The sequence below is a fragment of the Quercus robur genome, chromosome 2 (genome assembly GCF_932294415.1).
Source record: "Quercus robur chromosome 2, dhQueRobu3.1, whole genome shotgun sequence".
Lineage (NCBI taxonomy): Eukaryota > Viridiplantae > Streptophyta > Magnoliopsida > Fagales > Fagaceae > Quercus > Quercus robur.
The window spans coordinates 27265457-27283798 of NC_065535.1; the positions used below are offsets into that span (position 1 = coordinate 27265457).

Here is an 18342-nt window from a genome sequence, read left to right on the forward strand (position 1 = left end):
AAAAGCAAAACTCACCCTCTAAGTTTCTTCAAAATTCATTTCAGTTTTTTAATTTTACTTTCATTCATTTCAGTCCCCCAAGTTTCAAATTTATACAATTAAGGTTTTTTTGTCAACTTTCATTAAAAAAAAAAAATTGAATCATTAATTGAATTTTTTTAGTTAAAAAAATTTGTCGAAAAATTTTAAAAAATGGAAAATTAATCATAGCCTATAACAAAAGTTAATGAAAAAGTCTTAATTGAATAAACTTAAAAGTTAGAGAATTGAAATGAACAAAAGCAAAATTAGATGGCTAAAATGAATTTTGGTGAAATATAGAGGGTGTGTTTTGCATTTTAGTCTTATTTCTTATTTCCTTTTTAATTAGTGTGCGTTTGGTCCGGTTTGGATATCACTTATTTTGCTAAAAACTGAAAACAATAAAAAAATCATTTTCCGATTACTATTCACTTTTAAGATTACTATTCATAAACTTAAATGCATTCATGTCCCATGAACAGTGCACCAGGTCCTGGAATTAAAAAAAAAAAAAAAAAAAAAAAAAAAAAAAGGCCAAAGACGCATCTGCGTGAAAACACAGGCGCAATCCAAACAAAGCTATAGTAGCTTTATTTCTATACATGTAGAAATGATGAGATTTATGAAGAAAAAAAAGACACTAAAAACATAATTGAGAGTAATTTTTTTGACTGTTTTTTATTTTATTGTCCATGAAAGTGATATTAAATTTTTTATAAAATAGTCTATTAATTAATGCCTTAAAGGCACTTGTTAATAGATCCATAAGATAAATACCATTGACGTTTTACTTAAATTAAAAAAATTGCTAAAATTCAAAACTCATCATTTATATTTCATCAAAATTCATTTCAGTCATTTAACTTTGTTTTATTTATTTCAATTCTCTAACTTTCAAGTTTATATTCAATTAAGATTTTTTTTATCAACTTTTGTTATATGTTGTAGTTAATTTTTCAATTTTTAAATTTTTTTTTCCAAATTATATAAATTAAAAAAATTCAATTAATGATTGAAAAATATTTTTTAGATTTAAAAAAATTAACAAAAATTGAAGGAAAAACTTTAATTAAATAAATTTGAAACTTTTTTTTTTAGGAAATAAATTTGAAACTTAGAGAACTAAAATGAACAAAAACAAAATTAAAGAACTGAAATAAAATCTTGAAAAAAAAAAATTAAAGGTTCAATTTTGTATTTCAACCTTAAAAAAAAATAAAATTACAATCAAGCCAAACCAAATGTGAAGAATATGCTACCTTTTTCAGTAAAAAAAAAAAAAAAAAAAAAAAAAAAAGTAGTGAAGAATATGCTCCAGGATGTGATTTCCAATTTTAATTAATAAAAGGTGTGTGTTGTTTATCAAAAAAAAAAAAAAAGAAAGAAGTGAAGAATACGCTATACGCTTGCCAATGAAGCCGTCCACAAATTGAAAACAGAGAAGGGGAAAAAAAAAATTGAGAAAAGCAAAGGCCAGCTCTGAGTCTGACATGGAAATTCCGCTACTGCTATTGGATACCGTAGATGGTGCAGTTGACCACAAAGGGCAACCAGTGTTGAGATCCAAGTCGGGGGGTTGGAGATCCGCAGGTTTCATCATATGTGTGGAAGTGGCGGAGAGGTTTGCTTACTATGGGATCAGCTCTAACCTCATCACCTATTTGACCGGCCCACTCGGCCAGTCCACCGCCACCGCTGCCCGGAATGTCAACACCTGGTCCGGCACGGCGTCTCTGCTTCCTCTGTTGGGCGCATTCGTCGCCGATTCTTTTCTGGGTCGTTACCGCACCATTGTCATCGCCTCTCTCATCTACATCCTGGTTAGTATTTTTTTTCATTCAATACATACGATAGAATCTGAATTTCAGTAGGCTAACTGGTACTTTTATTTGATAGACTGAGTTAACTGAAACCCACTTATTATTAGAGAACGAGCCATTTTAGGAAAGTCTTTTTTTTTTTTTTTTTTTTTTTTGATGTGAGGAAAGTCTATATTTATACCCTATTGCTTGCGGAAAATTAAATTATTGTGTACTCCCGTACCATAAATACGTATTTTTTTTCTCTCATGTGAATAGTAGGTTTTACAAATTAAATTCATGATGGAACCATCATTCATATGAAAGGAGGGACTAAGCATTTATGGTATTCACGCATTTATGGTATTCGGGGAGTGCCTAATAATTTTCCATTGTTGAAAGCTTTGAGCTTGGGTTATGGACAGGCATTCTTCACAAATAGTGAAAATTCAGTCAAAAAGCTTGATCCTTCAAGTAGTGGCTCCTGCATAAGAAATAAAAACACAATTGAACAAAAATACAATTGGCTTGCAAAAATAAATAATTCTAAATAAAAATAATTTTCTCTTTGAGCCGCCTGTCTCCTAGTGTTAAAGCTGGAGATACAAATACTATTGAAAGGCCCCAGGTTAGCACAAAAACTGGAAGAGAAAAATTGTTCTGAGGGACATGATTATCCTGATGAGGCTTGAGATGCAATGAAGAAAGTTTGTGTCGAAGTACCGGATTTTGTTGGAAAAATTGATCCCAAGTATTTTCAGATTGGCTTGATTCTTTGGAGAGGTATTCCAAGCTTGAGCGCTAGAACTAGCTTTCCCTTGTCTCTTCAAAGTCTTTAAACCTGGCTGCAAGTTATGCCCCCATCACATGAGGTAGTCCAAACCAATGTGAGCACCCAATTCAATCCCATGTTATTTGGTGAAGGAAAGTTGTCATTCCAAAATATAAGAGGCAGATGATTTGTACTCTTGTTGTTATCGATGTTTTACACCTTACCATTTTGCTCTGGTTTAAAACTCTAGTTATAGACTTGTAGGCTAAAATAACCATTTTAGCATGTATGTCATGAATAATCCATTTCAATACAGGGATAAGTGTGGCTTGTGAACACATTTACACAGTTACACTATCAATGAAAGACGTGCAAAATATGGAAGCCTTAGTGGTGTTATACCTTGGGGTCTTGTGCTCAAGTCTCAGACATATTTGCTACCTGTTGTTTGCAGGTTATTGTATGTATTTTGAGCCCACTAAGTGGGATCCGAGTGTTGCTTGACATAACTTAGAGAGTTTAAATTTAATTTCTAGTAATTTTCCGTGAGTGCCCTGGGAATGTTTATTTGAATTTATTGGAAATGATTGTCAATGTCTTTCAAGCACGTTATTCTTAAACTTTAATCATCTTTGATTGCTAATCATTTTTGACTGGGAATGGGATGAATCACAGGGACTTGGCTTGTTGACTCTGTTGTCAATGCTACCGTCTCTCAACTCTTCTAACTGTCAAGGCACCAGTAAATTTCTTTCATGTTCTCCTCCTCAGCCCCAAGTAATCCTATTCTTCTGCTCTCTATATCTAGTAGCACTTGGGCAAGGTGGACACAAGCCTTGTGTTCAAGCTTTTGGGGCCGATCAATTTGATGGTCAAAATGCAGAAGAGTGCAAAGCCAAAAGCTCATTCTTCAATTGGTGGTATTTTAGTACATGTGCAGGTTGCTTAGTAACACTTTGGATGTTAAACTATATTCAAGAAAACCTTAGTTGGGGTCTTGGTTTTGGTTTACCTTGTATTGCAATGATTGTTGCGCTGGTTATTTTTTTGCTTGGAACTAAGACTTATCGTTACAGTATCAAAGAGGATGAGAAAAGTCCTTTTTTAAGAATTGGTCGAGTGTTTGTTGCGGTAGTGTGGAATTGGAGAACTACCCCTTCAGCCATAGCTATTGAAGAGGAAGCTCGTGGGACTCTGCCTCACCAAAGTTCAGAAGAATTCAAGTAAGACAAATAACTTTCAACTTATTCTCTTTAGATTAAAAAGGAAAAAATAAAAAAAGAGGGGGTGGGGGTGGGGGTGGAGGGAACTGCACCTTGTGTTTATAAAAGTGACAGTTTATTTGCTACTAAGCTCTAGCTCAAATTACACGTACTCACATAAGATAGGGTGCATGCTATGGTCATGGGTTCAAACTCACTGGATGCATGTGTAAATTTACCCAAAAAAAAAAGAAAAAAAAAAAGAGTGACACTTCATCCACCTAAGGGTCACTCTATTAATGTCTGTTATGCTTGGTTATCAAAAGTTATTATACAATCAAGAATTATAAACACTAGACATGGGTAAAGTTCCTTTTCTCTAAAATTTGTGGGCAAAGTTCTGTTTATCTAAACCACAAATGGGTAAAGTGCTATTTAAAGCATGTGATTTCTATGTGCATATTTTGATGGCAAAGTTGGGCTCTAAAGAAAACTGACCTCAAATGGGCAAAGTGCAATTTTTTAGACCATTTCCATATTATATTATAGGTGGACAAATTGTATCTTTCCTCAAAAAAGGAATGCAAAAGCTAGTACAAGATAGATTCAATATAAAATTTTGATTCATTAGGCCACAAACAGGCCTCTCTCATGGGACTCACAATTCAATAATAATTTATTTCTCATAAATAACTACTCAAAACTATTCTATTTTACGTGGCATCTGATATGAGTCACCTTGTTTTTATTCTAGAATTAACCAAGGCTATTTTCTTGTTGACATTATTTTAAAATATGAGCATTTTCAGATTTATTCTTCCAAATATTTTAAGTATTGTTTGCTGGGAGTATTACATTTACTGTCATTTTATTTAATCTTTTATTAGCTTTTACTTATCAAAAAAAACTGTCATTTTATTTGTTCCTTTGCATTATCATGCAGCTTTGAAATGCTTCATTTTTGAAAGAATTTTTGGTCATGATGCTGAATATTTATCTAGGGTGCATGGACACTTCATTTGGGGTATTGTACCCATGTCATACTTGTGTTGTAATGATATCATGTTATAATTTTTTTTTAAATTGCTTGTGTCGCCTTATCATACCTGTACTCGTACCCATGTCCTTGCATCCTAGGGCTCTTTGAGCACCTGGTTTATTGACAGGCATGTGCATTTATGTCTCACATGTGGGTCAAAATCTATAAGAACTTAGATCCCTTAAATCTGAAGCCGATGGACCACACAATCCAACCCTTTGAGGTTAACTCTTTGTTACATTAAAGCAAGTTCCATTATTATATTGCTAAAATAACTCAGGCACCTTACTAGGTTCCTAACTATTGGAGAACTCTTGCTCCTTGTGTAGTCAAACTGATGGATGCCAACTTACAAAAAGAATAATTAATTACCTTTAAAAAAACGAAAAAACTTAATCGGTTGCCTAGATAAAAACTCATCTTTAATCGTGATTTGGATTCTATGATATGGTAGGTTCCTCAACAAAGCTTTGCTTGCACCAGATGGTTCTAAGGAAGATGGAGTGGTGTGTAGCATCAGCGAGGTTGAAGAGGCAAAAGCAGTTCTAAGGCTTGTCCCAATATGGGTGACAAGCTTGGTGTATGCTGTTGTCTTTGCACAGTCCTCAACTTTCTTTACCAAGCAAGGGGCTACTATGGACAGAACAGTTGTGCCAGGCTTTGACATATCAGCTGCTTCTCTTCAATCCTTTATCAGCCTTTCCATTGTTGTCTTCATTCCCATATATGATCGTATTTTTGTGCCTATAGCAAGATCTTGTAGCAGGATACCCTCTGGCATCACAATGCTACAGAGAATTGGAATCGGGATGCTTTTATCTGCTGCTTCCATGGTAGTTGCAGCTTTAGTTGAGATTATTAGACTCAAAACTGCTCAAGAATATGGGTTGGTCGATTTGCCAAATGTGACAATCCCAATGAGCATATGGTGGTTGGTTCCTCAATACGTCTTGTTTGGAATTGCTGATGTTTTCACCATGGTTGGTCTACAAGAGTTTTTCTACGATCAGGTCCCAAATGAATTAAGGAGTGTGGGTCTTGGCCTCTACCTGAGTATCTTTGGCATGGGGAGCTTTTTAAGTAGCTTTCTTATTTCTGCCATTGAGAAAGCAACTGATGTGGATGGTCAAGATAGTTGGTTTGCCAATAATCTTAATCGGGCACATCTTGATTACTTTTATTGGCTACTTGCTGGACTTAGTATAATAAATTTGGCTGCCTACTTATATTTTGCAAAATCTTACATTTATAATCGGAAATGCACAATATGATTGTAATCCTCGTCAACTGCAAATTGTTGTGACACTAGGACGGGGAGACTTGTTAATATATATATAAAGCTAATTAGCTTTGTGAATCACTGCAAAATTCTAACTAGCTAATTAGCTTCATGAATCACTGCAATTTTTATGAAGAAATGATGTCTCGTGATGAAGCACTGCAAAATTCATGCCCATGGTCAAGTGAAGCCTAATTGAAGGTATGATATCTTTTGTATAACTTTCTGAATGTACTTTGCATTATCTACACAAGTGTTAGAATTCTGTCAGAATGCACTCGCAGACACCTGCTTTCTTATTCCCTTTCTTCTGTTAGATCATTTTGCATGTTTGCTATGATTTATCTTTGGTAGCTTCCATTTGTGGCTGTTATTGACTTATTGTACATGAATTCTGTAAACCCATTATGTTTGTTGCAGTATTGTAAGCTGAATACCATTCTTGAATTTCATACTCTTGTATTGGTAGCTGCCTATCAGAATCGGTGCCATCCATGCCATTAATTCAGGCAATGCATCATCGATTTGGATCCAGTGCAATAGCATGCAATTACCACACCATGTGAGATGAAAAAGTTAATACATTTCCTTTTCTTTTTTAAAAATATCTTATTTACTTTTACATCTCACTTGGGTGAGGCGTGGTAATTGCAAAGTGCAGATCTCAATCATTGTTTCTACCAAAAAACAATAAAGATCTCAATCATTGCATCATGAATACAACATTTAAAGAAAGTCTAATTGGGCGTGTTCACAAATTTTGAGGAAAAGTATCTTATTTTTAGCAATGTTGGACCCAATTATAACCTTTAGAAAGTTGCAACAAATTGATCAACCTTAGTTTAGCCATTAATCATCAACATGAAACCTTCTACACAAACACGGTACTTGCATGGTATAATAATTGCATCGGATCCAAATCTTTAGTTAGTCACCTGTGCAATGCATTGAAAAGTAACATAATATGATTTATTTCTCATATTTTTTCATCTAAATATGAAATTTAATAATTGTGATAGTTATTAATAAGTATTAATTATGATTGTATTTGTATATAGAATTATGTATATCTTATTATTACACAATAATAATATAATTATGTTTGTATATGAAACCATATATTCTAATATTTAAAGAAAATTTATCATGCCGAGACTTTAATAGAGAGTTTAAATATACAAAATAATAATAATAAATTTAATTAAATTTATGCAAATGACAAAACTTAGGTACAGTATCTTAGGTACTGTTCCTTAGGTTCTCCTTTTAAAATTCAACCATGTAGCTACTTAACTAAGAAATATACTTCTTTTCCTCTCCCTTGTGTGTGCGTGTTTGTTTCTCAAAAAAAAAAAAAAAGTCTTGTTCTTCCTCAAGTTTGAAAAATGAGCAATGTTGGTCTTTGTGTTAACTTTGGTTAGTATCACTGCCTATGTAGCTAAATGAACAATAACATGAGTAAGTGATGTGGCAATATTTTTAATATTACAAAAATTAAAACCCATGCACATAAAAAATTTTAAAAAAAAAAAATTAAAACCCATAACCGTCTCAGCTGATAACGAACGCCGTTCACCAAACTTGTTCAAGCGTAGTTTCTTGGCGAAGATGGATTTCCCATCAAACTTATCATGATCAGACTTGCAAAGGTGAAACCTAGCCGTCATGTTATGGATGCGGCTGCTGGGGAACTGAATGAACAACACAATAGTGGTAAGATCCTGAGCATGACCGTAGGCAATGAAGAATATAAAGTCTAACTCTGCCCTGATATGATTTGAAACCCATCTAAAAATTTGTTCCCACGAATCAATAAAAATGAGAATATAAGGTGAACATAAGCGAAGCCCATCAACAAACAAGCCTTAAATCTTAACTATGAGATTCTTCTAAAAAGGTAAGCCGAAAGAGGAGGGGGGTTGGTGAACTAGAAACGAAGGATGGTGAAAGTTGAAACAAGCAGAGAGGGATAAGAGCAATGGTTGTGGGAAACATTGTCTTTTGTATATAATATATCTCCAATTTATAAATCTTGTCATACCTCTATATTTTTGTAATTGGAAATGTAGCAACCTCAAATTGTAATGAATGAAAGGGACTGAGCTTTAGAGAACCAAAAAAATAATAATAATAAATAAATAAATAGAAGAGCCTCTAAAATTTATGACACTAAAAAAGATAAATGAATAGAAAATTATGAAACTAAACCTAAAAATAAATAAATAAAAGAGCTTCATTGTACGCGTTTTAAATATTCTTAATGAATTATATTATATACTTTAACTAATAAACATATATATAGATAAATAATTACATTACATATATAATTAGCAATAATCTTGAAATGGTATATGTAGGGTCAGTTTTTAAGGCCCAAGCCCAACAAGTAGGTGACTCTAGCCCAAAGAACCCTATATAATGAATTTGTAGAGAACGGGTTACAAAACTAGGACTCAACGAAGTGAAGGTTAATTAATTTTAAGCCATGCAACGGTTGAACAAAAGAATATCTCATTTATCTCCACTGGAAGTTCGGTCCCAGGAAATGTGTGTGTGTGCACCTATGTTCCTGATTAAAGGATATAGTCTTCTCCCTTTCTTCTGGCTTTTTCCGATCCCCTCTTCATGGGGATGCCCTTCTCTTATATAGACTCCTTAAAGTAATAAGAGTCCTACACTTATTGATTATCTGGACCTTCACTTAAGTGCCTGTCCCATCGGACATCCACCCTACCTTTCTGTGAGTTGCAGTGGCTAAGGTAACACTGTTCGCTTGTCCTCTCCACATTAATGCGGCCAGAAAAGTAGTTTCCTTACATTTAATGCGGCAGTTGGGGTCTCTCCCTGAACATCCTATGCCCTCGTTCTTCTCCCTGCTTTGTGAGGCTCATCCTTACTACCAATATTTGTCTGAAATGACTCCTCATTATGGATAGGGTGCATGTTGGACCCATATTTGGCACGTCCGAGGAGACATTCCTCCTCGAACGTCTTTTTTTAAATAAGTTTGGGCTTATTAAGGTTGGGCTGGAAGTTGTTTTGGCGACCCATTTTCTCCTTGGTTGTAGCTGGACTCTGTATAGGGCCCAAGACCCGTTGTTTAACTTGAGAATTTTACCCTTACAGTATATCAGTATTGACCAATGTTAAAATATTCTATTTCCATTGTCAAGTCAAAATAGCTTTCAGTACGATACTAACTCACTTGTTTAAAACTATATTAGCATATGAAAATTCAGACTAGTATTTATATAGTATTAACGTAATAAAAAATACAAAATAATTGTTCCTCAAAACACTTCAACTCAATAATTTATTAAAATGGAACTTAATGTTGTTTTAAATCTTGAAAATATTTTATGATTCATTTTATACTAAAATTCGTAACAATTTTTTTTTCAAGGTATAAAATCTAACTAGAAAAATTTCTTATTACTTTAAGAAGAGAATCGTTGGTTGCATCAATGAAAAGATTTTGACAATATTTGTGGCTAGAAAAGTAAAATATTTTTTTGAAGGCAGAAAAAGTAAAATATTGTTGTTAGTTTTCACATTATTTACAAATTAAATATAAATCATAATTATTGTCCCAGTATATTTAGGGATGGTCATGGACCAAATTTAGGTCGGGTATACCCAAATACGGCCCAAAACTTTTACCATAGATACTCGGATCCCATTACCTATAATACTCCAACTAATCGAACCTCTCATATCCACTCGTCCTCTGGCCTGGAGCAAGATAAACCATTTTTGGATTATATATATATATATATATTAAAAGAGAGAGAGAGAGAGGTCCATTAATTTTTATGTATTGAGTTTGAGTGAGGCCTGGCCAGAATGAGAAAATTCCAATTCATTGCACTGAATCTGAAACTAACATCCATTGCCAACCTCTGACCGCAGTGTTACATTGTGGCCCATAGCCTAAAGTTTCAATCACGTTTCAGTCACTGTCGTGCTCGGCAAAGTAATGTCAATATTCTCAATGGTCATTGTCATGGTTTCAGTTTGCACATTTGTACTCCAACTCCAGCTAATCTATCCGACTTATATTGTCCTTACTAACAATATATATATATATATATATATATATATTTAACATGTTCATAATAATAATTATATTTTTCACATTTTATAATTATACTCCAGCTCATCCATCTGATAGCTTATAGCTCACTTCTCTGGGCTGCTCCTAACATGATATTTTCAAATGGACTCTTTTTCTTTTGCTACAACTGTATGGAAAGAGACCTTTCACCATTTTATTATTGTTCCTTTTAATCGTAAAAATGGGATAATTCCATTTAAGAAAATGTTATATCTATAACATTTTCACAACACATTTATAACAAATCTTAAATAATAAATTGTTATTAGCTAATAGTGAATAAAAAAATTAATTTAACTTAAGGGTCTGTTTGATTGGAGGGGTGAAAAAGTAGGAGGATAGAAAATTGTAAGAGGTTGGAAAATTGAGAGGATAAAAAAGATTTTAATTTCTTTCATTTTTGTTTGGTTGGGAGTGGAAAAATGGATGGACGGAAAAAGTGAGTTTGTATAAATTTACTCATACACTCTTGCTAAAAAATGATAACCAATTAACATAAAAAAGTGACAAACAACCAAAAAAAAAAAAAAAAGCAATCACCCAATTTATTAAAAAATAAAAATCATGTCCCAAAAAAAAAAAAAAAAAAGGCAAAGTCCAGGAAAAAAAAAAAGGGAAAAAAGAGGCAACATGCACACCCACCATCCAAGAAAAAAAAAGCAAAAAAAAAGGAGCAATGGAAATAGAATATGCACACCCACACACACACACAGAGGAATTAAACATGGGCATTTTTGTCTATTACACACACACACACAGAGAGAGGAATTAAACATGGGCATTTTTTTCTATTAAGCAACCTCATTTTCTTCCTTTAGTTTTCTCTCCATTTTGAGGAGAAAACTTTTTGGTGGGCCCGAAGAGAAAATACCTGAACCTTACTATTTATTTTCCTTCCTCCTCACCTAACCAATCACACTCAAAAAAGTTTTCCTTCTCATTTTCTCTCCAAAGTTTTCCATCTACCCTATTTCACTTTTAAACAAACACATCTTAATTTTTCTCATTTTTGTTTGATTGGAAGTGAAAAAGTAGATGGACGGAAAAAGTGAGTTTGTATAAATTTACTCATACATCCTTGTTAAAAAATGATAGCCAATTAAAACAAAAAAGTGACAAACAACCAAAAAAAAAAAAGCAATCACCCAATTTATTAAAAAATAAAAATCATGTCCCAAAAAAAAATCATGTCTAGTTAAACAAAAAAAAAAAAAAAAACAACTATCACACCAAAAAAAAGAAAAGAAGAAGGGAAAAAAAAAAAAAAAAAAAAAAAAAAAAAAAAAAAAAAAGGCAAAGTCCAGGAAAATTAAAAAAAAAAAAAAAAAAAAAAAAAGGGAATTGGACATGGGAATTTTTGTCCATTAAGCAGCCTCATTTTCTCCCTTTAGTTTCCTCTCCATTTTTTGGAGAAAACTTTTTGGTGGACCTAGGGAGAAAATACATGGGTCATATCATTTATTTTCCTTCCTCCCCACCCAATCAAACACACTCAAAAAAGTTTTCCTTCCAATTTTCTCTCCAAAGTTTTCCATCTATCTTATTTCACTTTCAAACAAACACACCCTAAGGGTTCAAATTCGATGGAAAATATTGTGTAAAGATAGTTTTCCGTACTTTCCAATGTTTGGTAGCATTATAATAAATGAGTTAAAGGAAAACTATCTTTAGTCAACATTAAAAATATGGTTTATTTTAAGAGATTGTTTTCCACTAATTTTTTTTGGAAAACAACTCTATCTCACAGCAAGCTAAATAAGAGAAGTTATGAGATTATTTTTCAACTCATTTAAGGTTATTATCAAAAATAGGAAAATAAGACAATTTTATGGAAAATATTTTTCAGAAAATAACTCATTTTCTAAAAAACATTATTATTGAAACAAACAGAACGCTAATAATAAATTACTACTTATAATTTATTGTAAAAGTATTATAAAAAAAATATGATTGTAACGTTTCTCATTCCATTAATGGTTCACTTGAGATAGCACCTATAAAGTTTATTATCTCCTCATTTTTTACTTATATGGTGACATGACTATCAAGCCTCTTTTTATTTTGTAATGACAAGGTAAGGGTTGGGATTCAAACACAAGTTCTGTAGGGGAATATGGATTTGTGAGATGATGAAAAAAAAAATGTGAAAGAAAATAATCATACAAGATAATATTTACTTAATTTGGCAATTTAATTACGTTCATAAAATTGATGTTATTTCACTATTTTCATGAAAAAATACAAAATATAGCAGTACTGTTTTTCTCTTTCAAAACAACATCAAAACCCTAATCTCAATCAATGGTATTTATATGTTACACAAAGGATTCACAACGCCCTAAAAACAGATCCACTTCAACTCTAAAAAAAAAAAAAAAGAAAAAAAAAAAAAAAAGAAGCCATTAGCTTTTCTTGTTCTTATCAAATGTGCAAATGCTTCCTGGAGTGCACTGGATCTGGAAGCACAAAACACAAGCCCGACACAAAATTATTTTTAAAACACGTGTCAATTTCCATAGACTAAAACAATGGGCTGAAATTCAAACATAGAGTAGGTTCCCCCACTGCCCTTCAATTACAAAGCTGGTTGTCACTATCATGTCTTGTATTTTGATCCTTTTCTCTTATAGACTTTTAAAAATAATTGTAGACCAAAACGGCTAAACAGGGTGGTAGCTTCTTGCGGCACATGGTATTTTTAGACACATGTATTGTAATAATACTATATATATATATATAAACTATCTTACAAAAAATATTACAAATTGTTAATGCGGAGGATGATTATTGATAAATAAAAAAGTAATATTAATAGTGGATCTAAATAAAAGCTAACCATATTAACATTTTATAAAAATGTTATAAAATAATTTATGTCTATAACATTACTCTATTGTACATTTGTTATCAAATATATTAGAGAAATGGACACAAATCCAGTCCTTACCAAATTGAGAGAGAAGGTATATGAAGTATGAACAAGTCCTCAAGGAGGACCATGTTTTTTTAATTTTGGGTATTTCTCACATGACAGAAGTTATGTGGTACAGTACATTTGGTTTTTTTTTTTTTAAGGAAAATTTAGTTCCCAATTAAATTGAAATAATTGGTTTCACTTACTAATATAACTCGGACAGTATGAAATACAATCCAGTTAAACATTTGAATTTAATTAGAAATTAAAACTAATGTAGTACGGCAAAAAAAAAGTAATGCTGTCTTCTCTGAAAAAAACACAAAAAGTGATACTGAAGTTCATAGGAAGAGGCGAGCTACCAATAAAGAAGAGAATTTTCACAATATAAAAATTCTTAGTTTAAACTGTTGTGGGCTTAGGATCCCCAAGTTGCTATTTGGCAAGAGAGGAAGATCGCCAATAATTTTCCAACTAGAACTAAACTTTTTGTCCAAAAGATTTCTCATTCTTTCTCATGGGCACTCTGTAACGAGGAGGTTGAATCTTGCACAAGTCATTTTGCTGAAAGCTAGACAACAACAGCTTCAATCATGACTCATGAGACAAGCTTAATTATTGTCAGGAAAATTATTTTGCTAATGTCATTGTGGAGAGAACTTTTGGAGAGCTAGTTGATCTTTTGAATTCATAAACAATTTGTCCATTGGAGGTCGCATGAATTCTTAAGGAAATTAATTTTATTTGTGAAAATTTCTATTATATGTCATTTGCTAATATACCTTTATGGTATAATAGAGCTGCTCTATTTTTTGTTAATGTTGCAAAAGAGAATAAGAGGTCATTATTTGGTCAAAAGAATGGTTTTTTTTTTTTTTTTTTTTAATGTACAACATATCTTCAATCAATAAAATCTAAAAAAGTAAATAAATAAAGAAAAAGAAGAAACTTTCTCATCCTAATCTTACCCTAGTCCAGTTCTTGGTGCTTGGCCTCATCTATAATAAAAAATAATAATAATGCAATTGATGATATATTAGAAAAAAAAAAAAAAAAAAAAAAAAAAAAAAAAGTCCATGATTCTTATCATAAGTAGGAAAACTACATTATCACGGCAGGTAAAAAAACATAGGGTTTGCGCATTTGATGATGAGATCCCGACGGTCATGGAAAAGAAAGTCATTTGGAAATTGGAAACTCATTTTTTTAAAACCACGAAAGTCACCCAAATAATCACCACGAGCCACGAGTCATGAGGGCTCTCGTATTGATACAATTCCAAGATATTATTTTATGACATTATTGGCGCAAGGGGTGCTTCATCAGACCATAATCACACTTTGACCCTGCCAATTAATGAATATAAGGTTAAGGGTCACAATCAATCACGTCTTTAATTAAGATGCTGGGGAAAATGATTACCAACCAAACTTGGACCCCTATCCTATGAAGGAATCAACCAAAAATGTGTAAGTACCCGAGAAGCCAGAAACTTTAAAAATAAAAATAAAAACTTTAAAAAATAAGTAAAAAAATAAAAACGTTAGCCCCAATGGAACAGGATCAATCACCTAATGCCTTACTCAAGATGTTTTGGCGTTTTACACAAATTTAATTATTAGAGCATTAGACTTGTTTAGGATCTGATTAAATATTGCTTATTTTGTTAAAATTAAAAATTTATTATTGAAAGTATTGTAAATAAAGATAAAAGTTAGCTGAAATAGTATAGTGGGACTCATGAATAGTATCAAAAAGCCCAATGGAACAGGATCAATCACCTAATGCCTTACTCAAGATGTTTTGGCGTTTTACACAAATTTAATTATTAGAGCATTAGACTTGTTTAGGATCTGATTAAATATTGCTTATTTTGTTAAAATTAAAAATTTATTATTGAAAGTATTGTAAATAAAGATAAAAGTTAGCTGAAATAGTATAGTGGGACTCATGAATAGTATCAAAAAGTGCAGTGGGAACATGAATAGTAGTAAAAATAAGTTGAATAGTGAAATAATTTTCATTTTTCATTGGTATCTAAACGAAGACTTAGTGTGAGTTTGGATTGCGTTCCAAACTCATCACGTCTAACGTTTGCGTTTAACAGTTGGGTCCTGTGCACTGTTCATGAGACTCAGCTGTACGGAAAAACACAAATCATTCATCATTTAAAAACTGTTCATGGGACCCACAGGCATTATTCATCATTTAAAAATTATTTTACTACAGTGTTTTCATCAATAAGTTTTCCGTTTTCAGTAATAAGCGGTACCCAAACTGACCTTTAGTAGCAAATTTCAAGTATAGTTGCTCAAAATTGTTAGGACATATGTGTTTCACATGTTAAGAATATATGTCATGATTTTATGTAATTGACTTATCCTTTGAAAAAACGCACTTTATTTGTATTTGGGTAGATTTAGGATGTTTTAAATACTTTAAGAAACTTTATTTCAAGATCAAGTATTAAAACTTTCAAGTCTGTTCAAGAAAACAAGTTCAGAGTGCAAAATCTTTAAAGTTCGACAGCTGCATCTATCGAGCTTAAGGAAGCTGTTCTTCATTCGGTGTGCTCGACACCTGCTATCTGTCAAGATTTAAGATTTTCAGAATTCCAATCTGATTTTCTTGGGATCCGTAAATGTGTCTTTGGGCTTTCTTTTTTCCTAACCCTAGACATATAAAATGATCAATTTAAGGGCCGTCAAAGTGTTTACAAGTTGCACAAGCTTTGAGCAAACTCTGTTCAAGCGAATTGTGACCGGAGACGAAATTCTTGCCCTAATTCATCTATTTCTCTTGAAGAAGTTGCTGTGTATGTGTACCATAGGGTTTTGTGACCAAACATCTTCTTGATCTTCATCGTGTGGATGAACTGAAAAACTTTGCAACCAACAACCTTCTTAATTGGTGATTGAAGTCGCATACTGGGATCCACGCAATTGGTTAGTCACATACTGGGAGTCGTGCATCTGAAAGGGAAACTGTCACTATAGAACAAGTCCAATTGAGTATTGGGGTAAGGGTTCAACTGTAGGTTGGTAAGGTATTTGGATTCCTTTACTTGTAACCGCTTGTTGTGATAATAGTGGAGTTTCGGGAGTGGGGACCTGAAAATCACCCGGTGGGGTTTTTGCCATTAGGTTTTCCCTATTCGTAAACAAATCACCGTGTTATTTATTTTCCACTGCATATTTAGTTTATTGGTGATTTGTTTGTGCTACCACGCATTTGCATGATAAATTGATTAATTAATAACTTGACTAATTAATTAATTAATTTCTACCATAAGGAGTCATTCTGTTTGTGGCCTATCAAAAATAATGTTTAAATTGTGGTTTAGAAAATATTGTGAAAACACATGTTTAGAGTATTTATTATAATGCAAAAAATGTATTTGATATCATATTTCAAATAACATATTTTAAAACATGAAAAAACATAAAAGAGTATTTGTTATATGCATATATATTTTTAAATGATGAGTACAGTAAAAGTATTATTATTTTATTTGAAAATAGATAAAATTCTCTCATTTTACCGTTGCCTCTCTTCAATCTTCACAGACTTTTTCCTCTCCTCCTTCTCTCTTTTCTTTTCTACACTGCTACTTCTCTCTTTCTTTTTCTTTGTGTCCTCAAAACCCACTGGTGCTCATCTCTAATAGTGATCTATTGATCTCCTAGGTGAAGTAAGTCGCTTTTGTCACTGTCAACAGCCACCGCAAAACCCACGCATCAAAGTGTACGATTTGAACTCTAAAAATCCACAAATCTGACTTCAAATCCAAGTTTGAAGAAAGCTGGGAAGGATTCGTTAGGAGATTTAAAGTAGGATTTGAATCAAAAGATTTTATTTATGAGAATGAGTCATTGGTAGATAGAAGAGTAAATGAATCTAAAGAATTTATGAAAATTTATGAGGTCAAGTCCAAATGAATTTTTTGTGAGAGAGGGAGAGGGAGGAGTTTGAAGACGACTCTGCATGAAAGGGGAGGTTCCAGGTATTAATGGGAGGAAAAAGAAAGAGAAAAGTTTGGAGGCATAAGAGAGAGAAAGAAGTTCCTGGCGTGAGTAGCGAGTCCTAAAACTTTTAGTTACATGTAGTCTTATTAGGAAGGGCCTACAATTTTTAATATATTTACAAAAGTCTCATTAAATAATGTTATTTGAAAACTGAAAACTAGTATGGATGAGTTCTTTAAATATAGTGTTCAAACACCCTAAAATGAGAAATGTAACTCAAACACTTCTAAATAAAATTTCCTACCAAACATGTTTTTTTTTTTTTTTGGCTCACAGTTTTCAATGTTTAAACAGTGAAAACTATTATTTGGAATTGCTTACCAAACAGGCCCTTAACATCTAAGTTTGTAAACAAATATCTATTTTAACACTCAAAAAAGTACTTTATTTATTTTAACACATTTTTTTACATCTCTCTCTCTCTCTCTCTCTCTCTCTCTCTCTCTGGGCCTTCATGACAACAACAACAAAAATTCTCCATTAATCTCAAATTGTTGTGATAAGAAAATATCGTGGTTGTGGTTGTGGGTTTTGGTCTAGTCTCCACCGATCTACTAGTTGTTGAGTGTTGGTTGGTTTGTGCGGTTTGGGTTTTGGTGGTTGTTGATTTAACAGATTTTGGTTGTTGTTTTAATGGGTTTTAGTGTGTTAGGACATATGTCATGAATTGGTTAATCATTTGACAAAACGCACTTTACTTGTAATTGGGTAGATCTAGGATATGTTTAATACTTTAAGGAACAAGAGTTCAAGTCTAGTATTTAAGTCATGCAAGTCTGTCTAAAAAACAAGTGAAGAAGTGTTGTTCATTAAAACTCGACAGATAAATCTATCAAGGTTTAATAAGAATTCTCAACAGTTGCTCGACAGAAGTTGTATCTATTGAAAATTACGAAATTCAGATTTCTAGATCTGTTTTTCACGTATCCAAGTTGCTTCTTAATTTTCATCATCTGGATGAACTGAAGAATTTTGCAGCCAACATCTTTCTCAAGTTAATGTGTTAGTCACATACTGGGATTTGTGCATCGATTGGTTGGTCACGTATTTGGAGCCGTGCATTGATATGAGAGATTGTCACTATATTGCAAGTCCAATTATGTATTAGAGTAAAGGTTCAACTGTAGGTTGGTATTAAGTACTATGATTCCTTTTACTTGTAACCGCTTGTTTTGAT

The 18342-nt window shown here is 32.5% G+C and overlaps 1 protein-coding gene across 1 annotated transcript; it reads left to right on the plus strand.

Annotated features, from left to right (window-relative positions):
* Positions 1–1383: 1383 nt before the first annotated feature.
* Positions 1384–6564, plus strand: LOC126713127 (protein NRT1/ PTR FAMILY 5.10-like). The gene is made up of 3 exons (XM_050412783.1): positions 1384–1841; positions 3268–3815; positions 5288–6564. The coding sequence occupies exons 1-3, from the start codon at positions 1512–1514 to the stop codon at positions 6102–6104; spliced, it is 1695 nt and encodes a 564-aa protein (XP_050268740.1). The 5' UTR covers positions 1384–1511; the 3' UTR covers positions 6105–6564.
* Positions 6565–18342: the final 11778 nt, after the last annotated feature.